Genomic DNA, 17,249 nt, shown 5'->3' with positions numbered 1-17,249 from the left:
ATCACACTTCAGTCGCTTGGATATATGGATGGTCGCTTGCTATCCATATGAAAGCAAAGACAGAGCCAAGTACGGTTTGATCCTCTCTTCTTAGCCACTCCCTCCCCACTCCATCATGATGGACATCGTGGAGCATCTGTGCTGTGCATATCACACTGCTGGAATCTTCTACTAGGTTGGGGTAAAGCTTGACCATAGGGATGCTCCTGGTAGAAATTGGGAGGAATTCCTCCAGCTAGCAAGGACACATTTCAGGGAGACTTCTGGGCTAACAGCAAAGGAAACATTTGGCCCTCTCCAGAGCCCAAACTCAGACCCCAGAAGGAGCATATCACACAGGACAGGGCTAGGGAGACCTGTTTAAGTGGCCTGGTAACTTTTTTGCTTAAAATCCAGCCATACGGACCTAATGTAGAAGTCACAAGATCATAGAACCTTGATGACATGTGAGAACCCTCTTTGTCACTTGAATGAATCTGCATTGGATCTGGGCTCTGGGGAACTGCATCTTTTGTGAAACTACTCCATGTCCCCATCTTTCACTGGTTGACATTTTTGGGTTTCATTATCACATTGTTAACTAGGATTTTGATTAGCTAGGATCAACAACAGAAGTATGGAGGAGCAGAAATACCACCAAGATGCCAAAATCAACACGGAAGTTTGTTTGTTTCTAAGTCTTTTTCCTCCCTCCTCTTCTTCTTGTCCTTCTTGGACTTTCTTCATGCCTTGAACTTATTATCTGAACCATGATAACCATCAAATGGTAGTTAGCATTTGTTACTGATGTTAATGTTTAAGAAAGAACTTGGAAACCACTGAAATTTACTGCTCACTTTCGTCAAGGAACCTGAGGTCCAGGAAGGTGAAGAGATTTGCCCAATGGCTCCTGCCATGGATGAGTTAAATTTTCACCATAGTGCCTGCACCACAAACACCTTGCTTTCCTCCTCCTCTCTACTTGGTAGTTGGATTGTTGGGAAAATATGGAAAGTCATTTGAGTGTGGTTAGAATCTGCCCCCTAGAAACGTTAAGGCCCCATATGGGATGGGAGTAGGGGTGGACAGTTCTCAGGGTTAAGGGTTCACTGTCAGGTGATCATGAGGCCTCCTAGGGGCTGCAGAGAGGCCCCAAGCAGGAGCTCTCTGTGCCTCCTGATGTGGCAACAAGCAAGGACACCGCCCCTGCGATGGAACCCAGGCCTCAGCTACAACCCTGTGTCTCTACCTCCCCTGACGACCATTTGGACCGGGTACTGAAAAGTCAGGGAGGTCTGCGGTTGCTTCATCTCCTAGCTGCTACTTGACCCCCAAGTGAATTGAGCCACATTTCCCAGCGCGGAGGATGGAAGCTGCCTGGGGGTTGGGGCGGGTTGGCTGGCAGATGCTTGAATGTTCTAGGATTGCTTCACACACCCGGCATCTGACTCCGCATCCCCCCGCAAAGGGCACATTTTTGTTTGAATGGTGTGAAGACATTGAGGTGGAGTGGGGGGAGTTACTGTGGCCTCTTTGGTCCCACACAGTCACTATGGAGCTATGTGTCTCCCTGGCAAGTGCCATGAACTTCTGTAAACTCAATTTTCCTGTCCATTTGTAAAACGGAGGCGTGGACTAAGCGAGTCCCTTTCTGTCATAAATACCGGTGATTTAAACCTTGCTTCCACGGAGGAGGGATGAGAGCCCAGATCGCATTGTCCTTTTTTATTCAGCTTTTTTTTTTTTGGACACGCCGAGCAGGGAAAGGGAGAGTTCTAAAGCCTCTCGGAGAACGGTTATCTTCCGCAAGCTGCCTCATCCCGCCACGCGCCCCCCGGCGCCCCCCCATTGCTTGTGACAGGTCGTATATTTGATTACGCAAAGCAGATTGGGAAATCGTATCTCCGCAATCGCATCTGGGATTATTTATTTAGCCTGGTCCACAGCCGGTCAAAGTTGTGAGACGATACAACATGAAGAGTAACTTTCCGAGAGAGGCGGTGGATTCGAGGTTGTCTTCTGGAAAGAAAACAGAGCCGTAGCCAGCCCAGCAAAGCACTCCTGCCATGCCCAGGTGTTTCCAAAAACCATTCACCTCCCGGGGCGCTCGCGGCAGGTTGATGTAGGGAGGCCACTCAGCCTGGCGGTGTGGCGCAGGCCTCACAGGGCCTCGGAGGCTGGGAAGTCGGGCGAGGTCCGAGGAAATCGGCCTCGAATTTCCCGGCCTCGGGCTCTCCGCAGGCCAGTTCCTTGAGTTACAATGATACAACTAATACAAAAAAAAAAAAAAAAAAAAACTCCCAAGTACTGAGTGTTCAGTATGGGCGGGTCACCGTGCCAGGGGGGTCTACACACGTCACCTCCTGTAGGGCTAACTCCATTTTGCAGTTGTGGAGTGAGGTGCCGAGGCAGTTAAGGATACTCCTCGCTCTCCCCCAGGCAAGGAGCAGCAGATCTGGCATCTTAACCCCCCTGAGCCTGCTCCGAAACCTAGACGCTCAGCCTCCAAGCCGGATTGCCTGAGTGGAGCCTGGGCCCAGAAACCCCGCTGCATTCCCGCGGCCCGGCCCTCAGTGATCGGGTGGGAGGTGGCCGGGCCAGGTTGGGAAGCTAGACGCCCTGGAGTCAGACCGCAGCCGGCGTGGCCACGCAGAGGAAGGCGGCGGCCGGACCCGCTGGGATTCGTAGCAAGGAATTGATGGGTGAGCGGGGGCCAATTTGAAACACGCTCCCCCCCCACTTTTTTTTTGAGAATAGAAAAGAACCGCCCCACACACATTTAGAAAGAGGAGAGAGGGAGACTCCCCGTCCCCCTTTTTCTGCTTTTTTCCTTCAGGTTCCCTTGCTTGACTCGGTGGGGGAGGCGGGCGCTTAGGACCGCGAGTGTCCGAGCTGCATGAGAAGGTGAAGGGGTGCGGGGTGAGAGAGAACTGGGGGAAAGGGAGAGGGAGAAGAGGGGGTCCCTCAGCGACGGCCAGCTCTGAGAGACGCAACCCCCGAAGCCGCCCCCACCAGGGGGGACTGGCAGAGTCAGTGGCGGCCCGCTGCTTTGTAATTTACAAGCGGGGAGCCCCAATTGCACTTCTTAATTTGGCGTCGGTTTACAAGCCCAAAGGACTTCTGTTTCCTCACCTAACAGGTCCTCAGTCACGGCCTGACCCCTTTTAAGAGAGGGACCTGGAGGAAGGAGCTGGATTCTTTGCGCCCTTGCGTTTCAGTCAAGCTTGGGAGGCATGCCGTGGCCCGGCCCTCCTGGGGCTGCATGGGCTACCACAGCGGGCTAAGCAAACGTTTACTGAGCTCTTACGATGTGAAGACGATCCTCATTATTACCATCTTCACAACCACGACAGGCCAAAGAAGGGCATTCTTCCCATTTTGCAGATGAGGCAATTGAGGCCCAGGGAGTTAATCAACCAAATCAGGTAGTGGGTGGAACAACCAACAACCAGCCTGGAGCACAGGCTCTCTGACTCCTATTGCCTCTGAATATTTAGTTTACTAATCAGTTTGTGCAGTCATAACCCCCCCGCCCCAGATTATCCAGATAATTTCTTATTTAATATTAGAGTTCCTCAGGCTTCCCGAGACTCGTCCCAATAGAAAAACCTCTCTTTCCCCACCCCACTCCCACACCATTTCACCCCTCAGCAATTGGTGGGATTGTGATTTTCTGGAGAGTTCAGGGCCAGGGAATGGAGTGTAATTCAACTGGATCACGATTACAGCTGCATGCCCGCAAGTACCGCAGATGGGGTGCAAGGAGAATAGGATGAGATGGGGGTATCTGGAGATGGGCAGGGAAGCCTGGAGGAAGCAGTGAGGCTGTAGTGTAGATTTTTGATGGGGGGGATGAGTGTGCAGTGGAGGCATTGGTCCTGGGCCCACCTACCTGGAGCCAGGGAGCCCCACCCCTCCAGTAAGTTCCTGGGCACTGCTTTCCCTAAGTCCAGCCAGACACTGCGCAGGGGAAGGCACAACTGGCTCTGACTTCTGAGGGCCTTGGTCTCGCCATAGGCTTCCAGGAGCCGCCCTCCCCCCAACTCCTATCCCCTGTCCAGTCTTCAGCACGCACGGTTTACTGTACGCAAATCCCACTTGTTTTCTCCTTATGTGGCAGCTTTTATCACTCAAACTAGTTCAAGGGCTGGCCGTCTTGTTTATTTTCTGTTTAGGAAACAGCCGCTTTCCCCTCCCATTCCCTCCTCGTTCCCCTTCCCCTCAATCTAGCTACCCCAAATTTGCTCACCTACTTTTTTGTGCCCCTCCCCCTTCCATCTCCCCTAGGGTAACCACTAGTTTAGCAAACCTACTTTCTTGATTTTGTTTCTTAATATTCAAAATAACTAGTGAAGGGCTAACGATTTCCTATCCTCCGCCCCTCCGTGCCCCTCTCCCCGCCGTAAAAACAAATAAAATAAAAACCCAGCCTGCCAACTGCTTGCACACGCAGTGGCAGTGGAGGGGGTTTGTAGTTTTCTTGCGCGTCGCGGGGTAGAAGCATTGAGATGCCTGTTTGCAAAGGTAAAAAAGCTACAGGGGGAGACGCAGAAGGGGAGGTCATGACGCCAGGTACCAAAATCAGAAAAAGGTGCAGGGGAATAAAATAAAAAACACGAACCCATTGTGAGTTTTTCTGGCGTGGAGCGAAGGGCTCGTCAAAGTTTGAGACTTCAGAGCAGAGGCCGACCTAGGACCTGGGTGCTCACCAGTCCATTGCCCCCCCCATTTCGTGACCCAGGGCTCCTCTTTCAATTTCAGTTTCATCGTTGGAAAACGGGGGAAAATAACACACTTCTGCTGCGCTCAAGAATTCAAATGCTCTAACATAGGTGAACAAATGCACATTGATGAATATAAGAAACTATGCAAAAGGTAAAACTCACTGGTGTTATTAGGTGGTGCCAAACGGGAGGCACGAACAAGTCTGCTTGACTCTTTGTCCTGTGTTTGAGGGCACACAGCTCCCAAGCCACCCTCCCAGACGCCCAGAGCCACTGAGCATCCGACAGGAGTATACAGAACTGTTTCTCCACTCCCTTCGCTGGGCATCGAAAGCGGCTCTGGGGAGAAGAACCCGCACAAAGGGAAATCCCAGTGCCTGGTAACTAGGGAAGAACGTTCCACATCGCCAAAGGATTTGTAATACCTGTGCGTCCGGCACATCGCGTTAGTTTCACAGTAGTAATTCCTAAGCTTCCTCGTTCCCGCCGCTCCGAGCCTGGTTAATTTCTAACTTTCAGTAATTCCCTTCGTTTAACAAATATATAGGGGGCCTACTATGTGCTCAGTGCATTGGCACTCAATTTTCTAATCTGTCTCCTAAACCGATCTTAAGAGGCACTGATTATTTAAAGGTGTAAGTAGAAAAGCGTCTAAGTAACTTTAAATTTAGTTCAAGAAATAAAATGCAGCGTTGAATTAGAAGACTAATTCCCTCTTTCAGGATATTGGAAACATAATTGTTATTAAACATTTATGTAAGAGATTAATGAAGAAGCCCCTTTCCCCCCTTATAAATACATTCATGAATACCAAAAAGTCCTCTTTAAAAAAGAGCTTCGTTTTAAAAAATGCTTAGAGTGAATATATTGTACTTAAATCTCTTAATGGCATGTATTTCCGTTCTCCCCCAAATCAACTCATAGTAATTCATATAGAAAAATATAAGTGACGTAGGTGACTTGGTGACCTGCCTGTCTCACGGGCGTGGTGAAAGTTAACGAGGAACCACTTTGCACCTTGAGGATGAGTGGCGATAGCCACAAGAGTATCCACAGTTCGTAAGTCCTCTAAGCCGGTGCTGTGGTGCAAGGTAACCATTGATTTATTCTCGCAGGAGAAAGTAGGATGCCGCCGTGCACTTATCTTATTTCCGCATCTAGCTTTGGGTTAATGACTGAGTCCCAGATACACCGGTGATGCTGATGACGTAGCTTTTCCGATCTCTGCCTTGTCGTCTGTTACTTTCTCTTGAGGACAACGCGATTCGTAAGAGTGTGTCTCTGCTATTTTTTTAGCCCGCGAGATAAATGGCGACTCCCGCCGGCGCCGTCACATTTCGGTTTTAACCTCGGGACAGACTTCCCGGCTGCACCGAAGGCCGCGCGGGAGGATTCTGGCGGAGCGCGGCGGGAGGGGCCCGGCGGACGCGAGGAGGCGGGGAGCGCCGGGCCAAAGCGCCTCAGCCAATCAGCGTGCACACCGCTTGACAACCGGCCAATCAGCGGGCGCAGAGCTCGGGGGCCCGAGCGGATAATACTAGGAAAGGGAGCGGAGGCTGGCGACTGCTGTGAGGGGTGCTGCGTCGCACGCTACTGCGTACGCCCGCCTGCCACGGGAGCTCGCGACCTGAACCTGGTCAAGGCGGCCCAACCTTCCCGCCCAGCTAGGGACAGAGGAAGCCAAAAGCAGCCTCAGCGAGGTGAAGCGCTCGGGGCTGCTGAGGACAGATCAGAACTTTGCAGAGTCCGGGATGTGCGGGGCGAGGTCGCTGAGGATTTGACTCACCTTCTCCATGCCCCTTCTCCTCCACTCCTCATCCACTGGGCTCCGGGCCTCCAGCTGTCAACCCCCGATTTCGTGACAGGGTGTGGCAACCCCGATTTCTGTTTGCAAGCACAGCCAGCAGCCCAAGAGCAAGGTCCCAAGGCTGGATATCTTTTGCCTCGGCTGCTTAGCCGGGGCCTCAGAGTCTTGGTGAGTGCTGTGATGTAGCTGGGGTGTCAGGGAGGGCGAAGGGCGTGAATCACCTTTCCTATTTTACTTGTATGCCTTGCTTTAAAGTGCAAACCGTGACCGATGTACAAGAGAGCCCACGCGGCTTAGCTCTGCGGGGCTGAAACACTGTCCATGCTGGACGGGGGCGTTTGCAGCTCCGTGCCCAGTGTCCCTATGGGGCTCTGTTGGCAGCAGAACAATTTTGGCTTTTAGTTGATTAAAACTGCGGTGTGCTGGGGTGGGGGATTGGGGGAGGATAAGAGAACCTCTCCAAGCCCGAGAGGGGCTCCTTGTAGTGGTGCAGGAGGATGACAGGCGTGTGGGAGTTGTAGGGTGGTACCTCGCAGGGTCCGAAGGGCCCTTGTGATCAGAAGGAAAACAGTTCTTCCATTGACATTTTTATATTCAGCATGGCCATACTAGTTGGGTATGGGTAAGCCTGATAAGTGGCCAAGGCCGGCCTAGTTGGACACAATACTTCTGTGTGTGGTCAGTGCGTTTACCGAGGGCCTTGTCCCCAAAGCGTGCGTAAAGCCAAAGAGGGCTGTGGTTAAAGGTCAGGCCTAAAGATACAAAAAATGCACGTGTGGTCTGGATGTGAAAGACATATAGAGAAATGGGCTCCTCGAGGGTTCGGAGGCGGGCAGACCAGGAGCTCTGGGCCCAAGGCCCGGGAACGGTGCCTGACGGCGGCGGTCGGTGGGTCTCTGGTTCTTTTCCTGTCTCTCCAGAGCGCAGGGGACTCAGCGTAGGCCCGGGCGAAGCGTGCTGCGCCATGGCGGTACGGCAGCCGGTTCCCGCAGTGGACTGGGAGATCGACGTGGAGAGCCTGGGGCTGGAGGAGGACGGCCGCGCGGCGCCGCCGCCCACGCCGCCCGGGCCCAGCCCGCCGCCGGCCGACAGGGACGGCGAGGATGACGACGACGCGGAGGACGAGGACGAGGACGACGCGGAGGACGAGGGCGATGGCGAGGAGGCGGGCGCGTCCCCGGGGGTGCCGGGCCGGCCGGAGCAGCAGGATAGCCTGGCGCCGAGGCCGCCTCCGGCGCCGCAGGCCTCGTCGGCGCCGGCCGGGCCCCCGGAGCGCGGCGCAAACGCGGGCGGCGGCGGCGCCGGCGCGGAGCCGCGCAAGCTCAGTCGCACGCCCAAGTGCGCGCGCTGCCGCAACCACGGTGTGGTGTCCTGCCTCAAGGGCCACAAGCGCTTCTGCCGCTGGCGTGACTGCCAGTGCGCCAACTGTCTGCTAGTGGTAGAGCGGCAGCGCGTCATGGCCGCCCAGGTGGCGCTCCGGAGGCAGCAGGCCACCGAGGTGCGTACCTGCCGGCCCGGCTCGCCCCCGCCGGGCTGTCTGGGGACGCCGTGGGGGTCGGGAGTCGGAGGGGCGCGCTCCTCACACACCCGGGCCCGGGGACTCGAGGCTCCTGGCACTTTCTCAGAAGGATGGTGAAGACACCTCTGCCAACGCTGGCCTGCAGGGTCGGGAGGGAGGAAGCCGTGGCCATCGTTGGGGAACTTGGCAGAGAAGATTTTGTATTAAGAAGCAGGCAGAGAGGCCTTGAAAGTGGTTAGTCCCGTTCGGTACATTATGGGAAAGGTATTTTATTTCGATTTTTTATATTTTAACGTTTACTCTGGTGGTGTTGGGGGGAAGAGGACAGAGGTTGATATAGTGCACTACGTCCATCGCCGTACTACCCGTGCTGTTCGCGAAAAAGAACCACTTAGCACGTAGTGCTCACGGCGCTTCCGCAGTCACGGGCCATTTAGGAGAGAGAGAACGTTTCCTGCCCATTTTACAGAGGAGACCAAAAATGACGTGGGAATTTAGAAGAAACTTCTGGCCTCGAGAACTACCTAAGAACCAGTTGACGGTTCTCTGTCGCCTCCCACTGCGGGTCTACGGCTGTGAGGAGAGCCTGAGTCTTCTTTAAGGGAGAGGCTTTTCTTGAATCTGGTACTGAATGTTTTCTTGTGTCCCTGCACAAGCGCGCTCACAGGAGGGAGGCTGCGCAGTCCTCCTCGCACTCAGGGCGCGGGAGGAGTTTTGATTTTACTTTTAGTCGAGAAGGTGCTGGGGAGTGGATCACCGTGCCCGCCTTAGACAGTGAGTGACTCTCATGGGGAGCCTCCCAAGGGCCCCGGAGAGCGCAGCGCGCTGGACGCCTGAGGTGCCCCGACCCTGGGCTGGGGCGTGGCCCCCTCCCGTGTCCCCGCGTGTGTTGCACCGAGGGCTCTGCGTTCCCTCGCGCTCCCTGCGGCCTGCTGGGCGGGACGCGGGCGTAGAAGGGCCCAGAATTCCACCGACCAGGCGGTGACAGAAGGTGCGCCCGTCTCCTGCGGACTCTGAGGGTTTTGTTCGCCTTCAGACGTCCCAGTCCCCCCGTGAAGCAATCCGGAGATTTGGCCGGGCCCGAAAACTTCTGAGTTTTCTCCGTCAACCCCCTGTTCCCGGTCCCATCTGCCCTACTGCGGGGAGAAACCGGCCCCACATCTCTGGCCAGTGTCAGGTCCCTGGCGTCTTCGGTCTGAGTCTGGGCTCCGAGGATGCAGCGGCCCGCCGTAGCTCTCTCAGGGCCAGGCTCCTAGCATCTCATCCACTGTGGATTTCACTTCCTCCCAGGCTGGGCCCCCACTTCTCGCTGCAGGCTGAGTCTGGGCCGACTCTAGCAACGCGGCCCCAGGGAAAGCCGGGGCCCTGCTCACAACTGGAGGCTTCGGACAGAGCTTTTAGCTCATTGTCCTGGAATTAAGCGGTGCTGATATTAATTCCTTTAGAATTATTTTCACACGGGATGGGAAAATAAATACATTTAGAATGAGGAGAGTTGCTGATGCCTCTCCCTTGTCTCCCACGTTTTTTTTCAGGGCATTATTGATTATGTTTCTTGTGTTTACAGGACAAGAAGGGGCTTTCCGGGAAACAGAATAATTTCGAGCGCAAAGCCATGTATCAGAGGCAAGTCAGGGCACCCAGTTTGCTGGCCAAAAGCATTTTAGAAGGTAAAGAAAGCAACGCAAAATTATTCTTTAGCCTTTTAAACCATGTTCTGAGTGATTCTCATTATTCAGGCACATGGCATTTCCATTTACATGTGAAGGAGCATTCTGAGGGGGAAATGCTTTTTTATTGGAAACTTTTGGAAGGAAATCAGGATGTGAGAAAATGAATCTCACATACCTCCTGAGGTTTTTGTCACTGATAATTTTTTCTGCTTAGTAGTTAATGGATTAACATGGAGTGCGTATGAAATTTGCCCTAGTGTGAGGGAGGTACAGATACACTGCCAAATGATCCCAGAGCAGATGTCCTGAAAGGAAATAAATTTTAAAAAAAGAAATCTTTAGTTGTATTTGGAGCTAAATAGAGTGAGTCAAATGAAGAGTTTAACAGCTACCCACACCAATAAAGGCCTTTAGTCTGGGCGATCCAGCCTTTAATCCCACTCTTTTTAATTGTATTCTTTTCCTCTCTGGATTATCTACTTAAATTGCAGTTATTCCACACTTCATTTTACCATTTTGACAGTCGAGATCATAGAATCTGGAAAAGGTTTTGAATACACAAGAGAAATGGAGGTTGAATTTGAATAGAGTGAAGTCTTCATGTGTTCACTTTCTCTAAAGCCTGGGAATACATTAGTTTTTCTTAAAATATTACTGATTTTTTAAAAGCATCTCTGTTTGGGTATGGTATTTATTTATTGACATAATAAATAACATATTGACTATCTTTCACCGTTTAAAGAAAAGGAAAGTTTATATTTGCTCTAATCACTGCCATTTTATGAGTCAGGTTGAAAAGCAGATTTTTGTTTGTTTGTTTTGAAGTAGACACTTGTATTCTGTTTTTTCTTATGTGGCTTCTGAATTGAGTTGTTTCTGGACAGGTTTTAAAGTTTGTTCATGTCTTACCCTGTGCTGTATACTTCTGACCGTAGAATGGCTTCTCATGCATTCAAAATGAGTTTGGTTACAAACTGGGTAAACAGATTTATAACCATAGGGACCACACTGATAAATTGAAATTGTGCCAAAGCAACTTGAGAAGTGAGAGGACTAAGTGGAATAGAACATTCAAGTAAATAACTTCCTGGCAAAAACCTACCATAGAAGTGTACACATTAATTTTCAAATTTTATTTTATTTGCAAATGAGTATGATGGGTTTGTCACTATGTAAACACAAACATCACAGTGGATCCTTCAAACAAATTTGATAGTGGTGAGTGCTTGGGGATGATGAAATAAAGTATTTTATGCTGCCAGGAATTCTATTTATGTTACACTAATCTTTGTTTCTGACTTTGTCTCTATTTATAAAATGTATAATGACTTAATCTAGGTTCTAGTGATTGCTTGTTCAACCATTTTGGTATCTGGCCAACATGATTGGTACTGGTGAAAAATGTTTTAGACCAGTTATTTTCAGTATAGCAGGGGATCCCCCCCCACTTTGTTTGTTTGTACCGATAGTCAGAGGTAGGGGTAGGGGCCTGGTTAAATTGTTCACTGCAGAGCCTGTTTAACTAGTTAACAGCTCTTTTCAATTTTCTGTGCTTTTCTGTTTCCTTAAGTCTTTCCTCTTTTTCTCTTCACTAATCTGCTTTAACTTTCTCTTTTTTCCTAGTTCTCCTTGGATTATTCTACAACTGTAACAATGTGTACATAATGATCCAACTTTAGAAAATAAAAGTGACATCAGCTCTAGGTATAGATATCTTTTTTTAATAATTGAAAAAGATGATATGGATAGTAATAAAGCATTGATTGAAGTGACATGAGCAGCCTTGTCTCTTAATGTATAGGAGCTTGGGGAGAATATTAAAATTTCAGCCAGTAAAGTATGCCTGTCAAAGTAAACAAACCTATCACAACAAAAACAACAACAATAAAAAGTTACAGTATGGATATCCTTCCCTGCGAAGGGGTCTATTTTAAATTGAACCCATACTTTTGCTTTCTGTATAAAAATACTAGTGATGTGGAACTGTAAATAACTGTTCTGCTGACTTGCAGTGTTTCTGTTACCTTCTGGATTCCCAGATTTTTCCTCATCAGATGTTAATGTCTTTCATGTGCAATGCTTGCTTATTTTAGGCTACCGCCCCATTCCATCAGAGACTTATGTGGGAGGGAGTTTACCTCTACCTCCCCCAGTAAGTGACCGGATGAGGAAAAGGCGGGCCTTTGCTGATAAAGAGTTGGAGAACATTATGCTGGAGAGAGAATATAAAGAGAGGGAGATGTTGGAAGCTTCCCAAGCTGCTGCCTTATTCCTGCCCAATCGCATGGTACACGGTTCTGAATACAACTCCTACAAAAGTGGCTACAGTCCCCCGCCAGTGGAACCACCAAGCAAAGACTTCTGCAATTTTTTGCCCACCTGCCTTGATCTCACCATGCAGTATTCAGGGTCTGGGAATATGGAACTAATTTCTTCCAATGTCAGCGTGGCCACGACTTACAGGCAGTATCCCCTGTCCTCGAGATTTTTAGTTTGGCCCAAGTGTGGCCCCATTAGTGACACCCTCCTCTACCAGCAATGCCTGCTGAATGCTACCACGTCAGTTCAGGCCCTGAAGCCTGGGGCCAGCTGGGACCTGAAGGGAGTCCGACTGCACGATGGACTCGGAGCAGATCATGATATAATGCCACCGAAATTGGAAGGCTCTCTGGTGCCGTCTCACACTCCTGAGGGCCAGATCTCAAGAAGTGACCTTCAGGGTCACCAGGCCGTCCCCGAGAGGTCTGCGTTCTCCCCACCCCGACGGAATTTTTTGCCCGTTGTTGACACGGACTCCCTGGCAGCTCAAGGGCACGTCTTAACCAAGATCAGCAAAGAAAGCACCAGGCACCCTCTGCCACTTAAACATAATCCATTCCACTCATTATTCCAGCAAACTCTTAATGACAAATCAGGTCCCGAGTTGAAAACATCATCTGTCAAAGAGGCCTTTGAAGAGGCCCCTAAGAAACCCAGAGAGTGTTTAGTCAAGGAGAACCAGAAGTACACATTTACAATAGATAGATGTGCAAAAGACCTTTTCGTAGCCAAACAAGTTGGAACAAGACTCTCAGTGAATGAACCGCTGTCATTTTCTGTTGAGTCTATTCTTAAGAGGCCTTCGTCTGCCATCACTCATGTCTCTCAGTGAAAGGCTGCTTAAATGGGAAGCTGGATTTTCTGCAGTCTCAGAGGATTCTTACCAGTCACTAATTTTTTTTTAAAGAAAAAAGTTGAGATGCTTGTATAAAGAAATTTCTAATGTAAATGATGATGATTTAAAAAAATTCTATATATTCTTAATGCATGTACTTCCCCTTACCACATAAATATATTTAAACTTAAAGATGGGTATTGCTGATGTGCAAATTGTGAAGTTTCAGGCTTTACACATAGCATTTCAAAAAGCAATAAAATTGACACTGTCTTCTAAAAGACCCAGAATTTGCTGAAGTAAATAGTTTCTGTCTAGGTGAAAAAGCTAGTGTCCATGAAATGTGTTCTTTATTTTTCTACGATTCTGTGTATTTTCAAGTGTTCTTAATGGTTGCTGAGGGCCATAGGAGAACCCTTATAATGCCTTAGTTGTGCATTTTGGAGGGCATGTACATGTAGGTATTCAAGACTGAGGCAAAAATAGCTGTAACGAGAACATAGGGAAGATTTTTATGTTTATAGAATCTTCATTTCATGTGGTTGGACAAAGTTGAATTGAAGAGCAATCAAGTTTAATATCTCATTTATACGACGACATGGGTTCTTGGAATGGGTCCCAGTTTCCTTCCCTGATGGGGATGTGTACGTGGGGCCTCAGGCTTCCTTTCTAGGTTGAACATTCATTCTGTGATTTTCAGGTTGCTGGGGGGCCACAGAGCAGCTTGCCTAGCACATGGTTGAACCCCCTCTCAGCTCTGTGTTACTTTGCTCTTCCCTGGGGTCTGGTGACAGCAGGCAGTTAGCAGCAGGCTGAGTCACGACTCTCAGCTGGTCTGGGAGTCTCAGCTTTATGTATCCCACATTTTCACCAGTGTCAAAGGTTATCAGTGTAACTCTCTTCTGAGATAAAAACATTTACTCTTCAAACTGCTTCAGCAGACAGTTGCCGAAGCCTGCAGATGTTTATCACAGCATAAGGGTGGCTTCTTTTTTAAGTTTTTAAGTTCATTATTACCCCCTCGTTTTGCTCAACAAAATGTTAACTGTTGTTCTATGTGATTGATAAAACGAGAGTAAGACATTTATGAAGGTATGAAATTCCTCCCTGAAGATCTCACCTGTGGACCTCAAATCAAGTTCTGAGATGTTACGGTCATTTCAACACAGGAAATCAAGAGCCAAATATCCCACCCACCTCTAATTTTGCCATGGAGTGAGGTTTTACTTCCAACTCTGCTCTCATTTGGGTAACAAGAACACGAGGTGGGCGTGTGGGGTGTGCCAAGACATTCGGCAGTTTTAAAGAGTTTCTTTCTTCCTCTGGAAAACATTAACAATTATTTTAAAATGACTTTTTTTTTGCTATTGATGAGCTCATGTAAGCCTCAAGGGGTTCCTCTGAATTGTTGCTTAAAATTAGCATCAATTGCAAAAACACCAAGCCAAACCTTAGATTGATTTTCAGTTTGTACTTGTAAAATAATACTTGGTTTTGTTGAGTCAGATTTACTTATTTTTACTATTGCAAAAGCCAGAGCGAATGGAAGTTTGCCAGAGAAAAAGAAAATGAAAGTGGGCAGAGATCCCAATAACTGTTGAAGATTCTCATTAAGTGGAAAAATGTTTTCCAACCATGAAGCCCTGGTGTCAGAGACTGCAGTTGCCCCTCTGTACCCAACCCCCAGTCACCTTTGTTTTATCTACATAGTTATTAATTTTTATCTTCTTATTAGGAATTTATTTTTTGTGTTAAGTGTAAACACTCTGGCATTGAAACTAAGGTATCAGGGGAGAGCACATTAGAGTAAACCCACATTAAAAAATCCCATTGAGAAGGCCTTCTCAATCCAAACATGGATTTTTCTTTTTCTTACTCTATTTTAGTATTTGGAATACGTATATTAGTCAAACGTCTTACCCTTTTGTCTTCAATGGACGTTTGGGGATATCTTTTCTGTCCTCTCTGTATATCATTTTAATCTTATTAAGTGAATCCAGTTGGCTGTGGGTATTAAGTGGTTTTTCTCACATTACCAGTGACCAAAATTTTATTGTTCTTGAACATTTATGCGGGTCAGTACTTTCCTTGGCGAATGTATTATACCATGCATTAGTTCTGTAATGATGAGTTCTTCTTGGAATTTCAAACCTACCAAATCTACCATCAGCCAGTCAGGGAGAGCTTTGTGCTTGGCACTTTGCTTCTTTTAATCATTTCACTTCCATAAAAGCTACTATTTGGCTATATACAGTCTTCAGAGAACACTGTCATCTACATATTGAATTACAATTGTGGTTTAAGCATTTTTTATGTTCAAGACAATAAATGGATTTGGCTTTAATCATTTTTAAGAACTTAAGGAATAGTAAAACATGGACCCTTCCCTCAATTTGACTCACAGTACAGTAATGCAACTTGAATAACCTATTTTCCTTCCATCTCAACTGATCAAGCAGTTCTGAATAGTTTGCAACAGTGCTTCTCAAGCTTTGAGAATGGACAGTGAACCACCTGGGAATCTTGATAAATGCACATTCTGATTCTATAGGTATGGGATGGGCCTGAGCTTCTGCATTTCTAACAAACTCCTCCCAGGGCATGCTGATGCTGCTGGTCTTCAGACCACACTTTGAGTAGCAAATGTTTACAACATTTCTGTTATTTTAATACACATTTAATACACTCTTTTGTGGATTTTGGGTTCTAATGCAATAGAGTTATCATGAATAATTTAATATATATGAATAATTTAAAAAACCCATTTCCCTCCAAACCCATAGAAAGTACAACACCAAGAGTGAACCATAGTGTAAACTCTGGCCTTTGGGTGATTATGATGTGACAGTGAAGATTCATCAGTTATAACAAATGGACCAATCTAGTGGGAGGGTCCACTAGAGGCTATGCATGTGTCAGGTAGGGGGACATGGGAAATCTCTGTACTGTCCCCTCAATTTTTCTGTGAACCTAAAACTATTCTAAAAAAATAAAGTCAGTTAAAAAAGTTCGCTTTCTTTCTAAACCTTTAGTGACAGGAGTAGAAGACCTAGGCAAAGTCATGAAGTAAGCAAGTTGCTTCTTTTCTCTCTTTTTTTAAGCCTAGAAGTTCTTTCAATTTGGTATTTTTAGTTATGATAAAATACACATAGCATAAAATTCACGATCTTAAGTGTACAGTGGTATTTAAGTATATTCACATTATGTACAGCTGTAACCACCATCCCTCTCCAGAACGCTTTTCATCTTGCAAAACTGAAACTCTGTTACCCATTAAACAATGACGCCTTGCTCCTCCCAGCCTCAGCAACCACCATTGTACTGTCTGTTTCTATGAATCTGACTACTCTAGGTACCTCATATAAGTGGAATCATACTGTATTTGTCCCTTTGTGACTGGCTTATTTCACTTAGAATATTGTCTATAAGGTTCATTTCATGTTGTAGTATACGTCAGAATTTCCTTCTTTTATAAGACAGTGATATTCCATTGTATGCATATCCACATCTTGTTTATCCATTCATCTGTTGATGGACGTTTGGGTTGCTTCTACCTTTTGGCTATTGTGAATAATGCTGCCGTGAGCATGTGTGTATAACTATCTCTTTACCCTGTCCTCACTTCCTGATTTCACCTTCTTCCCATCTTCAGGCACTCAGTTTTCTCAAGTATACACCCATCCCACATTGCCCCTCCCCCAGCCTGTGAACCATCTCCATTCTTCACCAACACTGCTCTGCCCAGAGAGGCTCCAGTGTCAGTCATGCACCTTTTAATGTGAGTTTAAGTGAGTGTGTTATCGCATCATCTTCATTTAAAAGCTTAATTCTAATTGTGGAATCAAAAACTTGCATTAACTTGTATTAAGAAATTTTCTGGAATGTCTTCTGGGAAGTCTCAGCAGTGCTAAAGAGCAAAGAAATGGCTGAAGGTCAAGATGAAGTAAGAAGGAAAGTTCACAATTCCCTGTAGAATAGTAAAGACATCACTTAGTATTGAGGCTGGGTTTTCAATTGGGACTAGAATTCTTACTGGCCCTCCTGATTTTATTTATTTTTGGATTAAGTTTCCTTTTTCCTATTCTAGGTCTGTAAGCTTAGGCTTATTTCCTTCTGGGGTCCAATTTGTAAGGCTGTTAGTTCTTGAGATGGCTGGATTCTACAGTTCATAAACTTTGGTTTGTGGCACTTATATTTATTTTAATGATTGTACCAAGCTTTTATCATACTCTACCACCCTTAGTTATGTTGTTTTTTTAGCTTGCTATAGCTAAACATGTTTAGAGCAGTTTTCTTTCACTCTCTTTCTCTCTATTTTTTGTTTCAATCAGAGCTTTTAAAATGAAACTTGTAGATTCAGGAGTTCCCTGCAGGCAAGCAGAATAGGCTTAGC

At 47.4% G+C, this 17,249-nt stretch overlaps 1 protein-coding gene across 1 annotated transcript; it reads left to right on the top strand.

Annotated features, from left to right (window-relative positions):
* Positions 1-7,474: 7,474 nt before the first annotated feature.
* DMRT2 (doublesex and mab-3 related transcription factor 2) lies at positions 7,475-12,853 on the top strand (the record flags this gene model as incomplete). Its single annotated transcript, XM_079705750.1, has 3 exons — positions 7,475-8,008; positions 9,597-9,699; positions 11,796-12,853. 3 exons carry the CDS (start codon positions 7,475-7,477, stop codon positions 12,851-12,853), a joined length of 1,695 nt encoding a protein of 564 aa, XP_079561876.1.
* Between the last annotated feature and the right edge of the window lie 4,396 nt (positions 12,854-17,249).

The sequence above is a fragment of the Hyperoodon ampullatus genome, assembly GCF_949752795.1.
Source record: "Hyperoodon ampullatus genome assembly, chromosome: 6".
Taxonomy (NCBI): Eukaryota; Metazoa; Chordata; class Mammalia; order Artiodactyla; family Ziphiidae; genus Hyperoodon; species Hyperoodon ampullatus.
This window is presented reverse-complemented; position numbering and strand designations above follow the sequence as displayed.